This window comes from Neolamprologus multifasciatus, chromosome 19 (assembly GCF_963576455.1).
Source record: "Neolamprologus multifasciatus chromosome 19, fNeoMul1.2, whole genome shotgun sequence".
Lineage (NCBI taxonomy): Eukaryota > Metazoa > Chordata > Actinopteri > Cichliformes > Cichlidae > Neolamprologus > Neolamprologus multifasciatus.
The window spans coordinates 9,036,947-9,061,401 of NC_140457.1; the positions used below are offsets into that span (position 1 = coordinate 9,036,947).

At 40.6% G+C, this 24,455-nt stretch overlaps 2 protein-coding genes across 2 annotated transcripts; both read left to right on the forward strand.

Annotated features, from left to right (window-relative positions):
• Positions 1–474: 474 nt before the first annotated feature.
• fbln5 (fibulin 5) lies at positions 475–12,099 on the forward strand. The gene is made up of 11 exons (XM_085143354.1): positions 475–944; positions 1,123–1,177; positions 1,394–1,442; positions 1,646–1,924; positions 7,199–7,321; positions 7,895–8,011; positions 8,114–8,230; positions 8,535–8,657; positions 8,874–9,000; positions 9,122–9,317; positions 11,323–12,099. Exons 1-11 carry the CDS (start codon positions 901–903, stop codon positions 11,482–11,484), a joined length of 1,392 nt encoding a protein of 463 aa, XP_084999480.1. The 5' UTR covers positions 475–900; the 3' UTR covers positions 11,485–12,099.
• Positions 12,100–13,020: 921 nt separating this feature from the next.
• Positions 13,021–24,171, forward strand: tc2n (tandem C2 domains, nuclear). The gene is made up of 12 exons (XM_085143355.1): positions 13,021–13,130; positions 14,062–14,136; positions 14,221–14,382; positions 15,216–15,377; positions 15,781–15,860; positions 18,016–18,073; positions 18,611–18,711; positions 19,243–19,359; positions 19,456–19,647; positions 23,236–23,350; positions 23,456–23,652; positions 23,809–24,171. Exons 2-12 carry the CDS (start codon positions 14,070–14,072, stop codon positions 23,917–23,919), a joined length of 1,362 nt encoding a protein of 453 aa, XP_084999481.1. The 5' UTR covers positions 13,021–13,130; positions 14,062–14,069; the 3' UTR covers positions 23,920–24,171.
• Positions 24,172–24,455: the final 284 nt, after the last annotated feature.

The following is a 24,455-nucleotide window of genomic DNA, read 5'->3' on the forward strand; positions in this document are numbered from 1 at the left end:
TCTACATTTTTGTATAGACATCAATCAGCTGCTGCAGAAGGAATGTTACAGGGCTTCTCCAGGTGTAATGATTAAATGTACAAACTGTAAATCCTCCTTGAAAAGAATTTTTGTAGATGTAAAATCTGAAACACTTGGGCGTCTAAAAGGAGTCGGGTTGCCTCGGACTTTGATGAGCTACTTAAGTTTAGTACCCGTGAATTAATTGGAATGTTAACATCAAATAAAGGTACCACTGCTGACCCCATGTTTGTGTGCATCTTGTCATTTTTTTAAAATCTTTTTTACCGCTTTTTGTTTTGTTTTTTTTAAAAATTATTTTAACGCCAGATTTTAGGCATCTGAACCACATGTGGCTACTACAGCGCGGACAGCGTACGTTTCCTCCGCCAGATGTTGCAGTGTCATTCAACTCGGGTGAGGGGGTGGGCTGGGCTGTTTATATCTTTGGACAACAGACACTTTGTGTGTAAGCTTTATGCTTTTCTGCCTCCTAACCGCCTAGGAGAAGCCGCTTGTCCGAGTGAGCGCGCCGCTGTGGGGCCGCCGTCTCCGTGCGCTCTGACTGGAGGGGGCTGGCTCTCCTGATTGAATCCAGCTGTTGGGAAAGTGCTCGGAGGGGGCCCGTTAATTTGCATTGCTAAATAATCTGTAGCGCCAACAGAGCGGGGAAGAAGCAGAACAGTCCATTTTGAAAAAGCATTCTTCCAACACTTGGTCAATGTACTGGAGCTTCAACTCGACCAGGCAGCGGTTAATGAAAACCTGGTGTCGGCTTTCGCGTAAAGGCGCATAGTTGGGGGTGGTGGTGAGAGTCCTGCTGAGTAGTGGCGAGGGGATTCAAATTTACGGGTCGTTTCAAATCTTTCCTTTGAGAGAACTCAGTTGGAGTCGTAAACCATGCATTTAGAGGGACGCGGCTTCAGGTTTTGCTCTCCTTCAAGGTCAGTAGTCTCCACTTTATTTTCTCCGCAGGCATCTTTTGCGTAACGGACTTTTTTTTTTTTTTACTTACGTTGCATGTTTGAATGAATATGTGACAAATGCCTGTATCAAGTTCCCGTTTTCTTCTGCGAACTCCTTCCGAGAAGGGCTTAAAAACGTAAAATTTCCTCTTTGCAGGATGCTGACAGCTCTGGTATTTATTCTGCTTTGTGTCCAGCCTGGGCGCGGACAGGTAAGACACCTTCATCCATTTAGTCTAAGGCTGTGATCACTTAACTAAAAAGTTGCTCTGAAACTTACCAAAACCAATAAAGATGCAAATGCGTCTTTGATGCAAGCTAATATATTTATGCATTATAACATATATTCTTCTCATACTAGTTTGACATCTCAGCAAATGAATGCGTTAAAAACATGCTCAAACCGCATTTTGATCACTTCTCTTCAGACCTGCACAGAAGGTTTCGCATATGAACGCAGAACAAGACAGTGTATAGGTGAGTGGCATCACTTCTGTGGCTTTTTTTTTTTTTTTTTGCATCGAAAAGTTACATTTATAGAACAAAGAGACGTGTCTGGAATGCAAACACAGTGTGCGCAAGAAAATCAAATCCCAAAGCACCGGGATGGGTTGTAGCACAGATTCACACATGCTCCGGATGCAAGAATGTCCTTATCAGTGCACGGCTCTGTATTCCAGATGTGGATGAGTGCCGTACCATGCCAGATGCTTGCCGAGGAGACATGCGCTGTGTGAACCAGAACGGAGGTTACCTATGCCTCCCGAGGAACTTGTACAACCAGCCTTACAGACCGGATCCCATAGTGCCTGAGCCGGTTTACCCGGACCCTTCAGCTGGATTTTCAGACTCTTTCGTCCCATCTCCCCCAAGATCTGTGGAGCCCAGCTACCCAAGAGTGATCAGCACTGCGCAATGTATCCTGGGATATACTCTTGCAGAGGATGGCACCTGTAACGGTTAGTAGGATTCTGCAGTTTGTTCTCACTGGTCTAAGATATTTACTACCACAAGTAGAATATAGTAATGTGTAAACCTTTTGAGCTACCCCTGATTTCTTTATATTTTGAGAAGAAAATGAGAAATAATTGCAATAATTTATTAAAACAGAAATAAAGGCACAAATACAATTTGTACAATTTGAATAAGCTTGAAAGTCAATATTTAAAATGAAACCTTTATTCTTTACACAGTGTGAAGTCTCTTAGGCAAGATTTCTTGTTATATCTGTAAGTACTCTTCAGGAATAGTTCTCCAGGCTTCTTGAAGGACATTCAAAGCTCTTCTTTGGCTGTTGGCTGCCTTTTGTTCTGTTCTCAGTCCAGATGATCCCACACTGCTTCAGTAACTTTGAGGTCTGGACTCTAGGGAGGCCAATTTATGACTGATAGTATTGTGTGTTCGTCTGTCCAGATATGCCTTTCCTGCATTGGCAGTGTGTTTGGGAACATTGTCATGCTGAAAAATGAATTTATTGTCAACCAGAAGCTTTCCAGATGGTATTTCATGTTGGATTTAATTCTGATGGTGCTTTTCAGTTTTCATAATTCCATCAACTTTGATGAAATCTCCAACACCACTGGTTGAAACAAAGCCCCAAACCATGACAGAGCCTCCACCGTGTTTTACAGATGGCTCACAGGTTACTGTTGTGCCTTTCTCCCCAACTCCCTCAAAATTTTCCCTCAAGTTGTTGTCAGTTTTAGGGGGGAAATTGGATTCATCACTCCATAAGACCTGTTCCCATTGATTTTCAGTCCAGTTCCTATGTAATCTGACATGCCTCCTGCTTCCCTGCTTCCCTTCTTTAAGATGAGCTTCTTGAGATCCATCCCCCCCCCCCCCCCCTCGTTTCTTAATGACATGACATTCAAATACTGTCCTCCATTTGTGCAGTTAGCTACATTTTTTAAAGGAATGACTGGACACCATGCTGAGGTGTGACAAGTTTTCAACTAATAGCTGCTAGTAGTTAATAGTGCAAAAGTACTTCTTTATGTCTGTCAAACTGCCTTATCTTTGGAATTTCTAGAATTCAACTAAGGAAGTTTGAACAAATTATGTGTTTTTGTGAGACAGGCTGCTGTTAACAAAGTGCCTGCTCAGTTGTCTATGATCTGTAGACAAAACACTGGTTTATCCCTTGAGTTAGGTGCCTTTTTTATGTTTGAATAATTGTTTAAATAATTACACACGTCGCGTTGTGTTTGTTTGCCTAACAAACAAACACAAAAAACATTCCTCTGAAAATGTTCATGTGAAAAAGCAGCCAATGACCTTCTGAAAGACTGGAGAACTGTTGCTCAAGAACCCTTAAAAAAGGTCTGGCCCTTTGGAAGCAAAATATAAGGGAATGAGAGCCAGCTCAAGACTTTTGCAAAGTATTGTAACTCAACATTGTACTTTAATACAGCACTGAAATAAATGTACTGCAGGTTTTTCAGTCTGATTTCATTCCCCAGTTGTTCTATATGGGGCTGGTCATGTGCTTGAAGCCATACTTACAGTTTTTCTTATTATACAACCTTTTTTGTCCATTTGGAGGAAGCCAGTGCAGTCACTACTCTATTTAGAAATGATCTGGCAATTGCTAATGGGTTAAATCCTGATAATCATAGGGTATGTGGTTGTCTGCACAAATCATCATGTAAAACCTCTGATGACGAAATTAGCATCCATTAGAAATTGATGTCACTTGGACGCTTGCATATTTGCGCATGCAGAAAGTATTAACTCTGGGCTCAGAAGAACTCCCGTAGCTGCGGTTCAGTCATACGAGACTGACTCATAAAAAATTCTGCTGAAAACTTCACAATTCTTCCGTTCAAGCCAATTTCAAAAATGAAGTAAACATTGTTCGAGCCAAGTCTTTTGTTCGTGTTCATCAGAAGTCCCCAAAAGTTCAAAGTTGCTTATTGTTTTCAGTCGTTTGCTTGCATCAGTCTTACAAAGCGCTTGCTTGATTGTTCACGGTGGGTCAACATTTGCACCCATTCATCACAGTGAGGCAATGTAACCACAAGCAGGGTTTAGATCCCAGCCTTTCTATTAAAAACAAACAATCAAACAAAGAAAAACACTGAAATTCAGCAACTCTAATTGGGGACTGAAGATGTAATTATTCATAAATTTCCATTAAAATGTGTGGTCATCTTGTAACCTCTCTTGTTAATTACCTTACCCTTTAAGAGGATTCTAACCCCCTAACTGACATAGGAATGTCATATTTGATTTTCTGGAGTATTTTTCTTAACACAATCGCAGCTTTTCCCTTTGCTGCCACTCTAATGCATCTTTAAAGTTACTTCAGGCAAGTTATGAAGTCAAATTTCAACCAGGATCCCTGTGGATTAGCTGATCATTAATCACCTGGCAAATTTCATCATAGGGCGTGAAGTTACTGCACATCTGCAAGTTGCTTTGCAACCCATCTCTGCCAAAGCTCATTTTTATACTGTCTCACTGCTTGCAGGAGATATAAGGGTGGAAGGTGTCTATCCGCGGCTGCAGCTGTTTCTGGTCTTGAGGCTCTTAACCGGATTTCAGCAGTGGCTGAAACATTTGAATGTTTTGCAGAATACAGTCTTGACATCTGCCACCTGCTGCTGTTTATCAGATATTAGAGTCAAGCTATGAACGAGGTAACATCAGTCGAAAAGGATAAAGAATAGGAATTCAGTGTGGTTAAAATCCAGAGAAATACATGAATCCATCGCATCACAGGGACAGATGTTCTTTAGTGTTTTGTGCCGCAGCCTGTCTGCTGTCACCCCACCGACCCAGAGGCCCATTTAACTTTTCAAAGCGAATAAATGTCATCTTTTTTAATTGAGCTGTTTGAATTTCACAACTTCAAGAGTTCCCAGCTGTTAGATAAACACTTCACAAACTTTCCTTGGCGGGTCTAGCAGAGACAAGCTGTTAAAAAATGGGTTCCTTAAGGTCCATTTGGGGTGTTTTCCTGTCATTTTGGATAAATTAGCCATGACTGTGCTGGGAGGAGGAAAATGTACATATGTGGTACAGTTTTCCCTCTCCAAAGAGAGCTCTAGAAGTTCGCTCATGGACAAATATGGACTTTTCCCCCCCTCTTTGTAGGGGAGAAGGTCCGCGAGGGAATCAGCTCGCAACATTGTTTGGGTAAACTACACCATGTGAGTGCCAAAAATGAGGTCATATGCTGCCAAATTTGTGCCCAGGCCAGGGCAAGAGAACAGGCATGCCTCTGTGGAGGCTGCGACTCAGCACACCCCTGAAGGCTGGCACACTGTGTGTGCAGTGATGTAATTAGTTGCTGATTGATGTTGCTGTGGGGCAGAAAATACACAGACTGCGACTTCCCGTCTGAACCTGCAACAATTGTGGTTTTGTTTCTGAGTTAATGGCATGTCAGTGTTTCAAATGGAACCAGTCTGGGGGGACAATGATAAGCTTCATCCTGAAGGTGTTGAATAAGGTTGAGCTTTCACTCTATTTAACCACACTATCTCTAATAAATGGACTAATAAAAGTGCTTACAGTTTACTTTCTAGACAAACACACAATAATTAGGATAGATGAGGATAGATCAAATTAACATTATAAAAATGACACCTGCTAAAAATCTGTACAAAACTGTCACTGCTTAAGCACACTTTTTATTCTCTACCAAGTAAAAAAAAAGAAACCATTAAAGTTCAGATGCTGTGCTTTTCGTCCCACTAGAGACTGTAATTTTCATTACAGCTCATAACTCAAGTTTTAGGGATTTTCAGGTTTTTACTGGAGTCCAGGGATTTACATGCTGTAAATCATGCTTTACACGTTGTGCCTTGAGAAAAGTATCCAGCCTTATGGACTTTCGAAACCAGTGAGCACAACAGCTCATCTTTTAACAGAGCATTTTTCTGGTAGTGAAGCTATAAACTCTGATCCTTTATAATCTTTTCATTGGAATCTTGATAAAGAAAAGCAAGCTGGTTTTGTGTCACTTACTGTTATTTTGAATCAGTTTGTGCAGCCATATGTGGTCAAGATCTTTCTGCACAGGAGTTTTTTTTATTTTGGATCTACATCTGACCCTGTCATGTCTTCTCTGAAGCTGATCAGGACTGTCAGCAACCCCAAAAACTCGTGGGCAGCTCATAAAACAGCCTATATAAGGAGGTTAACTGAAACGCTCCTGCGGCTTGTGTGTGTATATGTTGGAGATCTGCAGTAAGGTCTGCACATGGGGTGCAGATGAGGGGCATTCAGGGAGATTTTCACTGGAAACTGTAAGCAGGTGCCGTGGCTGTGTAGCTTTTGGCCGGTGGCCTAATGCACCGGGTCTCCTCCACCCTCGTGAAGGGCCAGTGGTCCCAGCTGGCATAAAGGGCAACGGTCCCACAGACAGACGTTATCGCTTATCATAGCTGCCTGTTCAAACAAAAAACCAGGCTCCCACCCACTTCCCCCCACCGGTTTTCTAGAGATCGGTGACTTCATTGTCTGAGAACCATAAACAGAAGTTGGAATTTGCGATTTGTCGTATCCTCATAAGGGCATTATGATTTAGCGTGTGAGCTGCTCCAGGGGCGTTGATGGAATTCAGATTGTAATCTGAGAAATCTGCAAATCTGTGTAGAAACGATCATAAGCGCTGAAATGATAACTGTTTGGTTAAGAGTTTGGGGTTTTTTTAAGCACAGGGCGATGAAACTCTGAGTGTTGGATAAACTGATTTTCAAACAGAAGATTGCTGGTGCATTCTCCAAGCCAGCAGGAAAAATTTCACTAGTTGATGTGCTTTCGAGCAAGGCACATAAGCATCAAATCCTGCATTGGAGTTAGTCAATAAAAGGTGAGGTGAAGGCTAAACCTAAATGTTTGGAATCAAATCTACTGACGTCCGAGAAGTGCAAAAAGCATAACTCCCACATGGAAATCAATATTATCAGTGTGCTTTTATCTCATCTGTTTACTTTGATGTCATTTTAAAAATATCCATGCCTCACTTTATGAAATACTTTAGATGATACGTGATACTCTTCTCCTAACTCTCAACAAACTTTGAAAGTGTCTCTCTGGGTGTTACTTTTGTGTCGATTTGAAGGGCTAGCTGCCAAATGTAACAGAAAAACATGTTTTTTGGGTTAATGTGCTAAACTTTTTTTTTTGTTTTATGTCGCCTCTGCCTCTTTGAGTGTCCTTTTTAATTTTGTTGAATTTTGTTCATTTTTTCTCCTCTTTTTCCCCCCTTTTTTAAATTGCAGACATTGATGAATGCGAGACAAACTCTCACCACTGTAACCCCACCCAGGTCTGTATCAACACAGCAGGTGGCTACACATGCTCCTGCACTGAAGGTTACTGGCTCCTTGGTGGACAGTGTCAGGGTGAGTCAGTTTTTCCCTAAAACTTCTTTAGACATTAGCATATATTAAAAATACACTTTACCCAATGGAATTCACATTGCATCACTGCAAATACTCTACAAAGTGCACTCAGAGTCGGTTTATTATCGTTCAGCCATCGCTCAATTTTGCCATTACTTTGTGCAAATTATCAAATGAAAAGAAGCTAGGAAAACAAGCACTGAGCATTTTAATTCAATACTTTCTGGTATTACCAAGTGATGCAAAAGCTTTGATTTTCATCTTCAAGCACTAATAAATGCAAAACCAGCAATCTATTATCTTAGTACTAACACTGTAAAAGCATAGATCAGAGATCATGTCAATTTTTATGATCACTGTTGGATAATGCAGAAAAGTCCCTGCATGTACTTGTCCTCATTTAGAAAAGAAGAACAGCGCCCTCTTCATGCTTTGTGGTGCAATGCAGCTCAGCAGAGTCTGTTCAAATCAAAACACTAATCGTATATTTACTTACAGTAAACTTGCCTACAGCACAATATGTATTATGGTCAGTCAAAATTTTCTTCATTTTTTTTTCCTTTTTGGTACCAGATATTGATGAATGCCGCTATGGTTACTGCCAGCAGCTGTGTGCCAACGTGCCCGGCTCATATTCTTGTTCCTGTAATCCTGGCTTCATCCTCAATCCAGACAGCCGGACCTGTCAAGGTAAACACATTCACAAGCACCGGGCCACGGCTTTACAACAGGAAAAGAAACACTTGTATATCGTGTACCAGTGTTGTCAGCTTCCAGCTTCTGTTGTTCCAGATGTGGATGAGTGTGCAGATGAACCTTGTAGTCATGGCTGCTTGAATACCTACGGGTCCTACATGTGCAACTGTGACGAAGGATTTGAGCTGGCATCTGATGGTACTACTTGCATCGGTGAGGAAGATTTTATTCTTTTGATATATCAATATTAATCTATCTTTGAAGCAGTGTGAACAATTGAGTCGGTAAAGAACCAGAAACTGAGATGCATATTTGTAAAAAGGAGCAAGAAGTCGTATGACAGAGGTGAATTGAACAGAATAAAACAGTTTAGAAAGAGCAAGCTGCATGACTGAGACCGTGCAAAACATGCAGACTTCACTCAGACATATTGAGGCGGGCTTGGTTGAGCTTGATGCCCTGTTGGTGCTGATGTCCTTTTCTGATAGGTGTTAATTCTGTTTCTTGCTTCGTGCAGACTTGGATGAGTGCAGTTTCTCTGAGTTTCTGTGTCAGTACAGATGTGTCAACATCCCCGGTTCTTACTCCTGCATCTGTCCACCTGGATATTATATATATGAGGACGGCAGGAGCTGTGAGGGTAAGAGGATGAGGAACTCTCACACAGATACATAATTTCCTAACTGAATGCATTAGTTTATGTTAAGTTATTATTGTTATCAGTTAAATACTTCTCTTGATTCAGGACACATGCATCTATTTTTCTTTAATATCAACATTGTTGAAGCTTCTTCTTCTTCTCTCGTGATGATGATGTTTTAACTGACTTTGATTGTTGTGTGTTTGATTCTTAAAGATGTCAATGAATGTGACACTGGTAACAACACCTGTACAACAGCACAAGTGTGTTTCAATTTCCAGGGAAGCTATACATGCCTGAATTCTTTACAGTGCAACCCTCCTTACGTCGAAGTTAGTGACAAGTGAGTTTTACTGCTTCGCTTTCTCTAGACGCCTTTTAACACCAAATTATAAACTGTTTCACTGCTTATTTGTTTAAAATATCCTCTAAAGCTTAAAGTGACCATGTCTCCTCCTTGGCAGTCAGTGTATGTGTTCAGCTGAGAACCCTGCCTGCAGGGATAAGCCCTTCACCATTTTGTACCGACACATGGACATGTCGTCGGGGCGCAGTGTGCCTGCAGATATCTTCCAGATGCAGGCCACCACGCGCTATCCCGGCGCCTTCTACATCTTCCAAATAAAGTCGGGCAACGATGGGCGAGAGTTTTACATGAGGGTACGTTTTTCAGAGACCCATCAACAGAAGATATGGCAGATGGAAGACTTTAATGCACTATATTAATGCAAAGTAGCACAATAAATGAAAGTGGGCCCCCACTCCTACAGAAACTCAAACTCTATTGATGGGGGAATTCAAGGAAACTGCAGAACTAGGCAGGAAAGGAAATGACAGTAGTGTTTGGTTGTTAAAGAATGCAGTCCAGAAACTCCACAGCTGTGACTGTTTAGTTACCAAAGATGTTTCCAAAATCAGTCTTGGACTTGTCCTAGATGATGATAATTCACCAGCTTAATAGAAAAACATATTAGAATCACTGCAAAGAAGATACCATGCGACGCTAAAGAAATCTCCTTTTTATTGTATTGTATTTATCTTAAAGGTTAAGTAATGCAATGCTTGACATTTATCTAAAAAGATGAATGAATACAAATTTATTCATAATGAAATACTGAAAACAACTGAAAAAATTAAGCATAAAAGTAAGCGCATTACAAAAGCTTTTATCTAAAAGATACATTTAAGTAAGATTTAAGTAAGACCACCTGGAGCTCCTTTCCTTGTAATGCTTTATTATTTCCATCTAGTATTGGCACTTATCTAAGTGAATAGTATCAGCACTTCCTCATATCATTACACAGTGAGATGATCAGGATTTGTTCACCCACAGCACAGAGTGACATGTAACCGAAAATACAACAAATAATTACACAAAGTTTTTGATCTTCATTCTAATACAAACCACATTCCCTCCCAAAATTGGGACATTGCGTAAAATGTAAATTAAAACAGAATGCAATGATCTGAAAATCCAATAAGCCCATATTTTAGTCATAACAGAACATTGAAAACATGACATTTTAAATTGAGACCTTTTGCTATTTAAAAAAAAAGAAAAAAGAGTTCATTTCGACTGTGGTGGCAGTAACATCTCTCAAAAAGTTGGGATGGGGGTAACAAAAGGCTGTAAAAGGAAGTGGTGCTAAAAAGAAACAGCTCGAGGAACAATTCGCGACTAATGAGGTTAATTGGGAACAAGTCAGCTGATGTTCTTTTTATACCCAGAAGTAAATGGACAGAGGTTGACCAATCTGTAAAAAAGTACATGTGACTTATTGGCTGAAAACACTAGAGTATCATGAAGCCAAAAATATGAGGACTTCTGAGCAGTCCAACATCCTCCATGAGACAAGAATGGGACAACATTCCTCTCAAAAGTCCAACAGCTGGTCTTCTCGGTTCCCAGATGTTTACAGACTGTTGATAAAAGAAGGGGGGCTGCTACACAGTGGTAACCAGCACTGTCCTTTTCTGAGATGTGTTGGTGTCATCAAATTTAAAATGAGCTCATAAGTGATACATTTTCTCAGTTTAAGCATTTGACATGGTTTCTATGTAGTTTTATGAGTAAAATGTGGGTTTATGAGATTCTTGAATCATTGCATTCTGTTTTTATTTACAGTTTGCACAGGACTGATTTGACATTTTAAAATAACGTCAAATCAGGACTGGTTTGACGTTTTAAAATAAGTTTGTGCTCAGAGACAGAAAGAAAAAGATGGTAGTTTTGATCCTAGGCTAAAGTTAGGGTAGGGTTAGATCTTTTTCTTTGTAGTTGTGATTATGATCAAATTCTGGATACACTTCAAAGAAATATCAGGTGTTTAGATAACAGTGGCTACGGAATACCGTTTATTTTGGATAAATTATAAATATATATGTGTGTACCACAGGTTTAATGAGTTGTAAGAACCTGACAATGCAGAGTGCACCCAGCAGATGGCACAATAATTGTGTGTAATGTATCTGAGAAGCTGAGTTTGCTCTAGAGATAGATCAGAAACTGCTAAGTTGGCTTTCTAAACAAACGTGCTCTTGTTTTATTTACTGGAAGTTGTATAACCAGGCACTGAGCCACGTGTTTCTTCCGCTGTGTGCAGTACTGTTTCCTGGAATTCATTCCTCACATTCCCCTTTTGTCTCTGTCCTCTTTCTCTTAAAGCAAACCAGCAATGTGAGCGCCACGCTCGTCTTATCGCGGCCAATCAAGGGGCCGAAGAAGGTGGTGCTGGACCTGGAGATGGTCACGGTCAACAATGTCATCAACTTCAGAGGCAGCTCCATCATCCGTCTGACAATATTTGTATCAGAGCATCCGTTTTGAGGGTCCCAAATGAACTTCATTGCCACAAAAGAAAGTCAAGCATGAAGCAGCTGTTGTCACCTGCAGCTGATGTAATAGTTTGCTTGTTGCCCCCTCCCCCCCCCTCCCCCTCTCATTATGTCACCTTCGGTAGAGACACAACAGGACTCCGCTGAGAACAGCTGACGGGAAGACTTTCCCGTGCTGGAATCTCCACCCTTGTTTAATAGACACTGAGCTTTCACGATATTGACTTTCAACACACAAACCCACGCACACACAGACATGCAGGGATATTTATGGTGTACAATTTCCGACATCCTCCATTCATAGGATGACCTGACAACAGCAACATCACAGAGAATCGGTGTATATACACACGAGCTTGTCCATTTGTCTGTGAATCTTCATCCCTTCACATAAGCTGTGAGTTTTATGTTGCCATTTCCTCTCAAGTGGCATCCGATCTTAGCTGACAAGAGGAGAGCCAGTTATCCGAAGCAGAAGTGTAAATGTGCATTTTACAGAGGCAGTATTTGAAATGATGTAACAACAAGTCATTAACTGAATTATTGATCACAGTTTCTTTTTGACCAATAAACTTCTTCACCACACAAACAGCTGTCCCTGGCATGAGGCGGCTCCCAGACTAATGCATCACCTGGTTTTGTGGATACTCTGGGGAATTCGGATGGGGATTATTTTTGGCACTATAACAAAATGTGGGATTATATCAATGCATTTTAGGGGTCACTTTAGCAAAAACTCCTGAAACAACAGCCAATTTATGGATAATAATGTGGGACTGTGATACATTTTGAATTACTGAATTTACACATATATACAAAACTGTCAGTTTGGGATAAGTATGGGTTTATAGCAGCACTTATTTGGGTATCAGAATTTGTGAAAAGGGCATATAATAAACCATTGGGTGCGCATGTGAGGATCACTTAGTATGGATGTTATAGCAACACTTGTTTTGAATATGGGGAACCACATATTTAACACCTTGTAAATTTTTTCAGGATCTAAACTGTTAATAGATTTGAGGGGTGACTGAGAAAATTTGCGGGATTTAGGCACACGTGACAGTTTTTAGGTATATAAAGAAAAAAAATGTATATATCAGCAAATGTTTTGCAATCAACGAATTCAGTCTACATTAATTAATCGGTGGTAATATGTCAAGTATAGGCGACTTAGAAGGAAAACAGTAGCTTGAGAAAGTTATGATGTGTTTCCTTTCAGTTTCTTATTTGCGTCATTGTTATCTCAGCAAGGAGCTGTAAATATGTCAGTAAGCGCCGATCCCAGGAGATGGCCAAGTTTCTGCTGGGATGATGCGCACAATGCAAACATATCGACCCGAGGATGAAAAGAAACAAATGACAGTGAGCACACAGCGATAAGTGATAAACAAAAAGGTTATAATAGAAAGCGCTGTGATCACAGCTGTTCGGGGAAGGAAGCGCGCGCCACTGTCAGTCCGGGAATGACAGAGGAGAGAAGCGTGGGCGGGAGTAAGAGAGGGAGGGAGGCAGACCTGTAACGAAAGTCAGCCTTAAACCTGAGCTCGGTGGCATTTCTCTCCCGCCTGCCGGTGAGTGTGAACCTCAGGCCTCGGTGGTCGAAGCGGATCCTCTTTGAATGAAAACAAGGCGTCGGTAAGTTTATATTATAAACTTTTTTTTTTTTGTATCTGTGTTTTGTTTGGTAAGTTAAAGTGATGTTTGATGATGTGCTATTTTTAGCGTGCGCCATAGGGAAATTCCTCCATCCACTGGCAGCCCAGCTGGTTTATTAAATAACTAGTTATTAAGTTTTAAGCGGTGAGTTAATCAATAATCCCGGTTAATCAAAGCCCCCTGAAGAAAGTCATGGCAGTGAATTTAGTTGTTTGTTTCTGGGGACTAGAATAGTTGTAGAAGTGGTGTGGAATGACTGAACTTTCTTATGTTTATGTGTCTTATGATTTTTTTATGTGCTCCTAATTTGAGCATATAACAAATAACATATGTTTTTTAATGTATCCGATTTATAAAGTGTGGTCACACCATAGCAACAGGTACTTATACCACATTTAAGCACACTGTCAAAAAATCACATGTTACCAAATTAAATTTGGGGGTGATATGAGGGGATCTTGAGATCTCAGATCATATCAAAGAGTGGAATTCAACAGATATAAAATAGCCTACCACACTGTGGCAACTGCAGAGCAGGTAAACAATTTCAGCACATTTTGGGGACTTTCCTAAAATTTATTAGACTTGTGCAAGCGGACTATTTGTTTTAAAGGTGGTGACTGCGGCTCAGGAAGCAGAGCAGGTCATCCACTTATTGGAAGGTCACTGGTTTAATCCTGGGTACCTTGTGTCTGCATGCTTGCAGGAATGTCAGAGTAACTCAGTGATTGAGGCTTACAGATCAAAGTGCTTTGAGTGTTCAGTTAGATTAGAAGTAGCAAACCCAGGTCATTTTGGTTTGTTCCATGAATAATTTTTGGCTTTGGCTTTTCATTGTTAGCCACCTTGTTACTGTTTACCATGCAATCCGCAACTTCCACTTACTATTTCAACATTTAAATATTTCCAGATTCAGCCATGGAGTTCATCAAAAACTGCTGCAAGAACTTCATGAAGAAGAACGAGCAGGAGCAGGAGACCCAAGGTAAGCTGCCGTCCTGCACAGATGTTTATCAGACCTTTAACAGACCTGCTTGTGTCTCACTGAATAATATCTTCTGTTTTAAAGTGATTGCACTGAAGATGCCCCCTAACACAGCAGCAGCCCCAGGACCAAATGTATCTGAAGATTACTTACTTTCCAAGATGCCCCCAAATGGCAGAGAGGTTCCCTTTGTTGTGCCGACCTATGTCCAACCAAGCTACCCTAAATTGCAGGCTGAGCCACAGAGTACGTACTTGTATCAGTTAGTACATTTTAAGTCTTAAGGTGTGTATATGATTTAAAGATTCAAACAGTGATGATCCAAATTAGTTATAGCGTGTGAGAGGATAGTGATGACTTATAGGATGGGCTGGTAAATAATGATAATTCCAGTAATGAGACTGAACTGTTGGTTTCGGTTCTGCTTCATATCAATGTTTAAATATGTGCAGTCTGCCTTAAGACTTATCCTAAAAGCAAAACATATAAATTAACAGAGAAATTATAAAATAAAAACTGCTGTTTGTACCTGTTTTATTTGACTGGCTGTACTAGAATGTAAGTTAACAAAAATGACTTTTGCTGGTGATTGTTTGCCAAATCTGGCTCATTTGGGCTGAATTCCTTCTAAATGAAGCCGATTTTCTGCTCAACTCTCCCACGTCTACACTCAGATTCCAGGGAATATCACAACAAAACATATGACTACGCTGACTTGGAAGTTTACACCTGGGGTATGATCAACTAGTGCAGGATCCTACTGTCAAAAGTGGAAACATTTACTTTTAATTTTAATTCACTCTTAAATTCAACAAGAAGTCCCACAAGACAGATAAGTGAAAGTTACATAACATGCCTCAACCCAGGGTTAGTTTGACGCAAAGGCTACGGCAAGCAAACAGAATCTAAGCTGCAGTAAATCTATCTCAGGGGTTATTAAGATATTATCGGCTCTCTTCAATGCACTAAAGTGAAAGCACTTTGTTTCTTGATGAATAGCTATTCATACTTGTTAGAGATGCAGAGAACAATAATGTGCTTGAAGCATGATAACAACCAGCTGTGCTGTTTGCTTGCAGGTTCAGCCCGGTGCACATATGCAGCAAGGAAGGCAGAGCTGGTCAGCACCACTCCCTTCATCTACTACCCCGAGTCCTTCTTCCATCGGGGTCACATGGCAGAGCACATCTCCCCCGGCTCGAGCCGCCGAGACACAAGAAGCTTTGGTCCACAAAGCCCAGGTACCAAATACCAGAAAAAGTGGTATTTTGTTGTTTAATATGAAACACAACAGACTGAATACCTGTCCAAGGTGTACCCCATACCCACCTCTCGCCTAATGGCAACTGGGAGAGGCTCCAATTCCAACATGATCCTAAATTGGATAAGTGGAAGAAAACGGATGGATGAAAGGAATATGAAACAAGAATTTGGGCATGATTTAACTAAAATTGTAGTAAACATATTAAATAATGACAAAATTGGACATAGACACATGTTTCATCTTAGTACTGAGCAGTTTATTCAGTAGTTTACTGAGCTCTATCTGAACTCGTCAACAGATTGCTGCAGAGTGAAGCATGAAAACCAGAATTATCTCAGGATTGAAACAGCTTCAAAACATCTTTTCATCTTTTTTCCCAGGTTGGAATATGAAGTTAGGTGGCCAGGAGCGACTGAGCAGCTCCATGTTTGATTTGTCCAACCCCCAGGGTCACATGCAGGTGAGACTGTCCTCTATCTAATCTGTATTCACACAAAATTCTCACCTTGTCTCAACCTAGACTAAATATAGTTGTTATAGTTTCCACTGTCCTCAGCAGCATAGTGGAGCATTGCAAACAAGGCTCAGAAGCTGGTATTTTGATTTAAGCAGCAAAGAGTGTAATGTGTACTGTGTAATGCAGCTACCTCTATATTTACCATACAGACATGAGATTGGTATGACTCCTGTCCCATAACACTTGGTAGAAAAAAGAAGAGAGAATAAGTGTTCTGAGATTAGTTAAGCCAAGTAGTAGTTATCAACTGATCTGACATTGAAATAAAGATTAAACTTTCTTTAGAGGATGTCTACAGTCGCGTTTAGGTATGTAACTGTGTAATTTATTTAGGTAGTAGACCTCATTTAAACCATTCAGTTACCTTCAGTCTCAACTAATAATCTATGGCTGAGATAAGCCTATAATTTTGCTTTAAAGTTATGGCGATGAATTTGAAAGTCGTGATTCATTTTTGGGCTTATTCTTCGCCTTTAGTAGCTATGATAAAATCTACTTCCACATGTGATTCACACGTCACGTGTGTCGCACCTGTCATCAGCTCCTTGTTACTTTACATAAATAGTTGACTGTCTCTTACAATCAATCTAGTCACTCCCTAAACCTAAATAAACATTACAAAACCTCATTCAGAGCCCACAGTGTGAAAAATGTCAGAGCAGTTTCTTCCTGGGGAGTAACACAGGTACATTTCTGTGCATTTCTTTTGGCTTGATGGCTCACGACAGCATCCATTGCATGCACAACTGCAGTTAAATTAGCATAGCTGTTTAGTTTGACACCATCATGAGCTAACAAAATATATAGGCAGAAAATGCAAACCACCTTACTGGCAATAGATCTTACAGTAAACACAACAGCTTTGAAGAAACATTGATCTGAACAAGCGAAGTGTGAATGTGATTAATAAGCTGAGGATACTGCAGGGCAATCACAGGGGAGCTACACACCACATCATACTATGTTTTTTATCCATTTTACTCTAAATGGCACCACAATTTATAAAATGAACAACATTCTTTATAAAAGAAAACTTAAACTAGTCCATAAACCGATGAGCAAAATATTTCATTCTTGGACCATCAAGTTTTTATAAACAGTGCTATGAAAAAGTGTTTACACCCTAAATCAAGGGATCAAGAAATCAGTTAAATAGCACCTGTTTGATAGAGTGAAGTAGGCACATTGATAACTCATCCAGGATGTCACAGAAGAACATGTAAAGCACTGCAAACCTCACTTGCCTCAGTTAAGGTCAGAGTTCATGATTTAATAATAAGAAAGAGACTGGGCCACAATGGCATCCATGGCAGATTTCCAAGGCGAAAACCACTGCTGACCTAAAGGAACACAAAGGCTCGTCTCACATCTTAATGATGGCTGAGACTTTTGGGAAAGTATTCTGTGGACTGACGAGACAAAATATGAACTCTTTAGAAGGTTTGAGCCCCTTTATGTGTGGTGTAAAACAAACACAGCATTTTATAAAAAGAACATCAAACAAGTCAAACATGGTGGCGGTAGTGTAATGCTTTGCTGCTTCAGGACCTGACAACTTGCTAAAGTTCACGTGAGTTATGTAATAGCACAATGTTCTGAAGGTAAGTGCAGCAAGTCCACCTACGAATGTTAAAAAAAACACACAAAAAAGCAAAAAAAAAAAAAAAAAAGGACTAACCTTGTCAAAATCTCAACTAAAATCAGATTGAGATGCTTTGGCCTGACCTTAAATGGGCCGTTCACACTCAAAAACTCCTCCACTTTGGCCTCTTTAAAACAATTCAGGAAAGCAGAACGAGCCAAAATTCCTACACAATGATGCGAATGACTCACTTTGAATTATGACAAACACTTGGTTGCAGTTCCTGGTGCAAGGGTGGAACAACCAGCTATTGTTTTAGAAGCAATTACATTTCCACACAGGGCTAGGTAGGTTTGGATAGCTTTTTACCCCTAATAACTGAAATTGTATTCTTAAAATTTCTTTAATGATAAGTGTGACACATTTGCTAAGAAAAAAAGGGGGTGTGGGATCAAGAAGGGGGAAACTGCAGTATGCCTGGTCTCACACGTGTCGTCTGTTCTGTTTTCCTTGCAGCGATTCGAGTCCCTCAGCAGTGCATCCTCCAAAATGAGCTCCATGACAAGCAGCCTGGGTAAACATCATACAAACAAACCTTTTTGTTCTAGCAGTTTCCCAATGTAACAAGAAAAAGAGACTTTCAACCTTAGTTCCTGATATATAATGTTTCTGGCTTTTTCAAACAGTCAAGCAATCAAAGATGTCAAACAAACAATCAAGATGTGACTGAAGTGGAGACTTTTAAAGGCTTTAATCAAAATGTAGCATTTACTGTTTAGGAATTTTCAGAGGTTCAAAAGTAGCTGGAACAACAATTATAATCCCAAATATAAGGATTGTTTTTAATATCTCAATTAAAATAATTGCTTGAAATTAATTTAGAACTCATGGACATCACCAATTTCTGTTTCCTCCCTTAAGATGCTCCTCTCACCCTTTAGTGCAGCCATCTTGAGTTACTGTGTGTTTGTAAATCTTTCTGCCTTGAGTTTTGAGTTTAATAATTGAAAAGCATCATCTTTAAAATTTTTAAAACATCATATTATACAGTACATAAACTCGTATTTAAATGCTAATGCCACATCCTGCTGTCTGTTTCCAAATGTTGCAGAGTCTGTCACCTTGTCTGGGGATGAGCGCGAGCTGGGGAAGGTGTGTGTCCGGCTGAACTATCAGGAGGCTCTGGAGCAGGTGTGGATCACCCTGGTTCAGGTAAGGTTACATGCAGTATGGAGGAGGGGGATTCAGGGACAAAAAGCCCTATTGTGGTCACTGGTAGCATTTCTCAATGGACCCTCTGTGCGTCCAGAATACAGCTCTCCTTTAGCTCCTCTCAATGCTCTATTAACTCCGGCTCAGACACTCAGAAGGAAAAGTTCCTCTAAGGGAGCTGAACTGTCCTGACTGACATTACAATAGTTCCAACATCGTCTAAGGAAGTGTATGTTTATTCAGAAATCAAAACCCTACACTAAATAAACTTCTACTGCAGATATGTACTCTAACTCCACAAGGTGTACTCTTCTGCCAGCTTTGATTTGGGATTTGTTGTTGGTTTGGGTTTGTTTTTTATCCTAAGGTCACATTAGTGGCACTTGATCTTGCCACTGTTGTCTGGCCTGATGACTTTCTTAGAACAAAACCTGAACTGTTTTTTTTCCATCTTTTGTTCCAAGTAGAGCGCCGTGGATTTGCCTTTGTTGTTCTACACACAGACTGAACCACATCTTCTCTTTTTAACAGTGCTCAGACCTCAACCTTCATCTGGATGGAGGAGAGCAGCAAATGATTGGTTTCAAATCAATCATTACCACCCCCAAACCTATACAGTTCAAGAGCTCAGTTAGAGAGTACTGTCAGGTATTGATGCTGTATATATTTGTTAAGTATTTATAGGCCCTTAAAGCGCTATTGCAGAACTGCCTAATCTCTACTTTAACCTTTCTTTGCTTTCAGGATGTGTCCTTCATGGAGACCTTTGTGTTTGCGCTGCATCTCCAGCTGTTGCGCTGCAGCGCCCTGGTGCTGCGACTGCAGACACACAACCCCAAAAAACGTACGGTGGCAGAGTGTGTCCTTTCCCTGCGACACCTCGGTTCTCAGGAGACAGAGCACTGGCTTGAACTCAACCCTCCGTCTAAATCTTCGGTAGGAGTTCACTACATTGTTTATTAGGTGGGCCTGTAGCGCTGAAGCTTGGTTTACAGAGTCTGTTTGCTGTTTCCATGATGCTTTCCGTCACTGATGTGTTAAATAGTAATACAGGACAATGAAAGACGTATACAGAGAGAGTCAGTTGTTATTCTGTATCTATCTCTGCCAATCTTGTTGCTGTTTTAGGGCAATGTTGCATCAGTACTTTTCATGAATTCTGCAGCTGTTTTTACTTTTATGTTAGCTCTAAGTTTTAGATAAGATTGTAACTTATTTGAAAGCAAAGAATAAGAAAAGTGTTAACTACCATCTATGTGATTCGTACTTGGCCACAACTTTCCAACTCCTTTGGCCAAGAGCAAAAACTCTGTGTGGGAATTCCCTGGATTTTTACTACCTATTCTTCACCATTTCCTGTGTTGGCTGCTTTCCTCTTTTTAAAAGTATAGAAAATAAGGAGAAAGTGCTAAAGGTGCCTCGTAAAACTGTCCCCGTGATGCATGGTAGCCCACTGACACACACTATCCTCTCGGCCCGAACAGAAAAATATTAATGCTGTGGCTGAATTTGTTGCATAATCACAGGAAAAACAGAAATGGAATTCATTTTTCAGGGAATAAGGAAACAGGCTTTAACAATAAGAGAGTAAAAAGCAGAAAGCATGTCCTGGAAATGTGAGACATGGAAAGTAGGTCAGACCTTAAACCACTTTACCAGTGCAGAGTGGTTTTGTTGATAAATGGATTTATGTCTGGCCAGTGATGGTAAAATACAAACTGTCTGTATAGTTGGAAAATCAGAGGGTGACTCATCATTAGATTTCAGAGGGACAAATTGATTCACTCGGTTATTTTACCCATCTGCTGGACACAAAAGAGCAAAATTGTCCAAATCACTGTCATTCAGGGGGGGCTCTTAAGGCTGAAGACAGCTGAACCCAATGAAGAAAAAAAAAGTAGAATTATTAAGTGGGAAAACTGGTTTGCAGCATGTTTAGGAGTTCTGAGAGACCATAGTTAGGTCTATAAGTTTTTGGACACTGAAGTGTGGTTCGTAGTTCTGCCTCTGTACACCAACGCAGTGGATTTTATCTCAAACAATCAATATGTGATTGAACTGCAGATTTTTAGCTTCAGTTCAAGGGGTTTGGTAAAAGAATTGCATCATCTGTTTAGGAATTACAGCAATTTTTATATAGTCCCCTTCTGCCTACTGATAAAAAATGGACTATTAAGGAGTTTCTTGGTGAGGTAAGGTCTGTCCCTTTATTTTTCTGCAAACCAAAACCTGTCAGAGAGATAACAAGGACTTTAAGAGTGGGCAAGTCATCCATCCATCCATCCATCCATCCATCGCCATCTGCTTTATCTGGGGCCGGGTCGCGGGGGCAGCAGCCTAAGCAGAGAAGCCCAGACCTCCCTCTCCCCAGCCACCTCCTCCAGCTTATCCGGGGGGACACCAAGGCGTTCCCAGGCCAGCCGAGAGATATAATCTCTCCAGCATGTCCTGGGTCTGCCCCGGGGCCTCCTCCCGGTGGAGTGGGCAAGTCAACAAGAAGAAATAAACTGGCCAGCAAAGTAACACCAAAGGGCCTGAAAGCCTGGTTGACCTCATATCTTTATTTAAGAAAAGCACATCTTCACAACATCTAACAAAGCTAAGAACACACTCAAAGAAGTAGGTTTTATCATTGTTGGGTGTTTATAGCAAGCTGCAAACTACTGGATACACTCAAGAACAGGAAGGTCAGAAAACACCTAATAGAGCCAGCAAGATCTGGGGAAAAGTCTTAGGACAGAAGAAATTTCTTACCAAGACTAACTTTTCTTTAGCATTTCATGATCCAAAGCTCCCCTACCGCCCAGAATATCTGCCAAACATGGCGGAGGCAACATGGCATGGTGATGTAGGGATGTATGAAACAGGGCTACTAGAGTTTATTGATGACGTGACTGCTTATAGAGGCAGGATGGTTACGGTTAGGATGAACTGTGAAGTGTACATGGCTGTGCTCTTTGATACAGCCAAATTCTGCAAAACTCATTCCACAGCACTTCATAGTACAAACAGATAATGACCTGACACATCCTGTAAAAGCAACCCAAGAAATGGGATGTTCTTCAATGGCCTAGTCAGTCCACTTACATCAGCCCAACAGAGCAGCTTTTCCGTTACTGAAGACAAAACTGAAGGCAGAAAGATCCACAAATAATCAGCAGCTAAAGATGGCTCCAGTAAAAGCCTGGTGGAGCATCTCTAAGAGGAAATGCAGCCTCTGGTTAGGTCTGTGGTTTCTAGATTTCAGGCACACATTGACTGCAAAGACTTCTCAACCAAGTATTTAAAACATCCCTTGTATTTCAGATTATTCAGCTTGTCCAGTTACTCTCGAGCCTGTGAAAAGTAAAATAAAATGGCTGTAATTACAGACTAGTTACTAAAATAGTTTTGTTGAACCCCTAAAGTCAAAGCCCAAAATCTGCACTTCATCTTGACTATTGTATAGAAACCAAATGACCAAAAATACTTCACTGTCCCAAAATATCTCATTGTCAAAACTGTATTAGTGTCTAAAAGTTGTTAAGAGTGTTGGTGATAATGTAAACATGCTGACATGTTCCCACCTCATCATCTATAGACTATGAGTTTCATCTTATTAAAAGACTACCCTTCAGTCAACTTTGGTAGCACCAAACACAAAGTACAGCTGCTGCTGATGTGATGTCACTTCAGGATATTTGTAGGAGATGATGAAGCAAAATTGTACTTCATGTAGAAGAAATCAGGTCATTAGGGTTCATACTCCAGTACTACTCCAGACCATGAAGTAAGTTTTGTTCCAGGCTGGCATTGAGACTGGACTTGCTCTGCAAAGATGCCTGTGAAGCATGATGATATTCAGTGCGCTGGTGTGGCACTCAGTGTTGACAATATGGTGGAGACGGTAGTGAAGGGGAAAAAACCACAACACTGAGTAATGAAAGAAAAGTAACCGTGTCAATCTCTTCTTTGTTTTTAGCTGTTCAACAGGAACCTGTATGATGTCACTGCATCAGTTTTACAGCTGTTCTTTCTAACCAAACGCCTAATGCGCAACAGTGTTTAACTTGTTTTATTTATTTTGGATTATTAAATGACTCTACATAGCCTCCTTTGACAAACAGCCTTTATATTGTTTTAATTCTTCGAAATATGTCCTGTAACAAGAAAAAGCAGTAAAAGCACCATGTAGTCTAAAACTTTGTTGATAAGACCAAAAGCACGCTCTATACTGTAACTGTAGCCACTTTACCAATATTAAAGCTCAATCTGTTGAAGCTTTCATGTCATGAGTGCAACTAAAACGTGCCCTGACAACCTGCACTGACTACTTTAAAGGCAGAACAGTGGTTAAAGGTCCAAATGCGCAAGACTGGAGATACTTTGGGTCTAATTTACTAGAAAGCAGCTAATGGATTTTTACTTAATTATAAGGTGCAGAAATGTGATGTTCTTATTTGAGGACAGTTGATTGCAAGAGGTTTATTATTTCTTTCTAAATGTTAGTAAATGTAAAAGCTCATTGACACCATTCTCTTACAGGTGTGCCACTCTGAGCTGCATCTTACTACGTGCTTTCAGCCAGTGAATGGACGCATCCAGGTCCAGGTCCTTGCTGCTCAAAACCTCCCAGTGTCCTCCTCACCGCTCACTCAAGGTACCTGTAAAATACACATCAGTATTTTTCAATACTTAACCCCTAAAATAAGTAGCTGTGTAGCTTTAATGGTAACTTGTCTTCTCTTGCACCTGTCCTCTGAAGCTTTTTTTGTCAAAGTGGAGATGACCCAGTTGGAGGAGGTGACCAAGAAGAAGACCCGAGTGCTCAAGGCCTCTGGAGGTCAGTGTCAGTGGGCTGAGACGTTTCACTTCCATCTGGCCACCTTAGACCACGCCTACTCACTCTCAGTGAAACTCTACAGTCGCAGCTCAGTCAGGAGGAAACAATATCTCGGACAGGTGAGTCCCTTGGTGTATTTTATTAGCCTATTCTTTCATTACTTCTAATATAATGAATACAATTTAATCTATTTTAGCCTAAAAGTCAAAATCAAAATGTTTTTAAGTTATTTGCAACAAACTGAGGAGTTGCCTCCTTCTCTGCGTCTGTGGCAGATTCAGCTGGGACTCAATAGCCCTATTCCAGAGGCTGTGGAGCAGTGGAAGGACACAATGGCTCATCCAGAGAAAGTGGTGGCAGCGTGGCACAGGCTGAGTTCTTCTTAAACCTCTTCTCCCAGCTGCTGACATAGTGCTCTCGTGCTGCACATCTCGCTGTGCCTGCTTACTCTTCCAGTTGGCCAGCCACAGTCGTGTACGTTGACATAGTCAACTCTGATTGACCAGACTGTAAACTGCTGAACGTGCTCTCTGGGAAATTTCCGCAGAGACAGTGCACGTATTCAGTGATCAGTTATAAATAAGGGTTTCGAACAAAATGTAGATGATCAAAAGGTTATTTTTTGTGTGTGTGTTTACTGTAGACTAAATGAAGGATATTTCTTAAAAACAGTAGAGCATTCGCTAAATTAACAATTCAATTGCTTAGCATTTAGCTGTACTGTACATAAGCTGTTTTCTGCAAGTTGCATGACGTGGAAGTATCACTGCTTTATGAGTCTGCTTCATTTAGCAAAGAAAGTTTACAAGCAGGAGAAAGGTGATAGGAAAACCATATTTACATTAGTGGTTTCAGACTGTAAAGAAGATTCATCTAATAGTGTAAGGTTGGTGGTATTCTGTATTTTTAAAACCATAAAAAG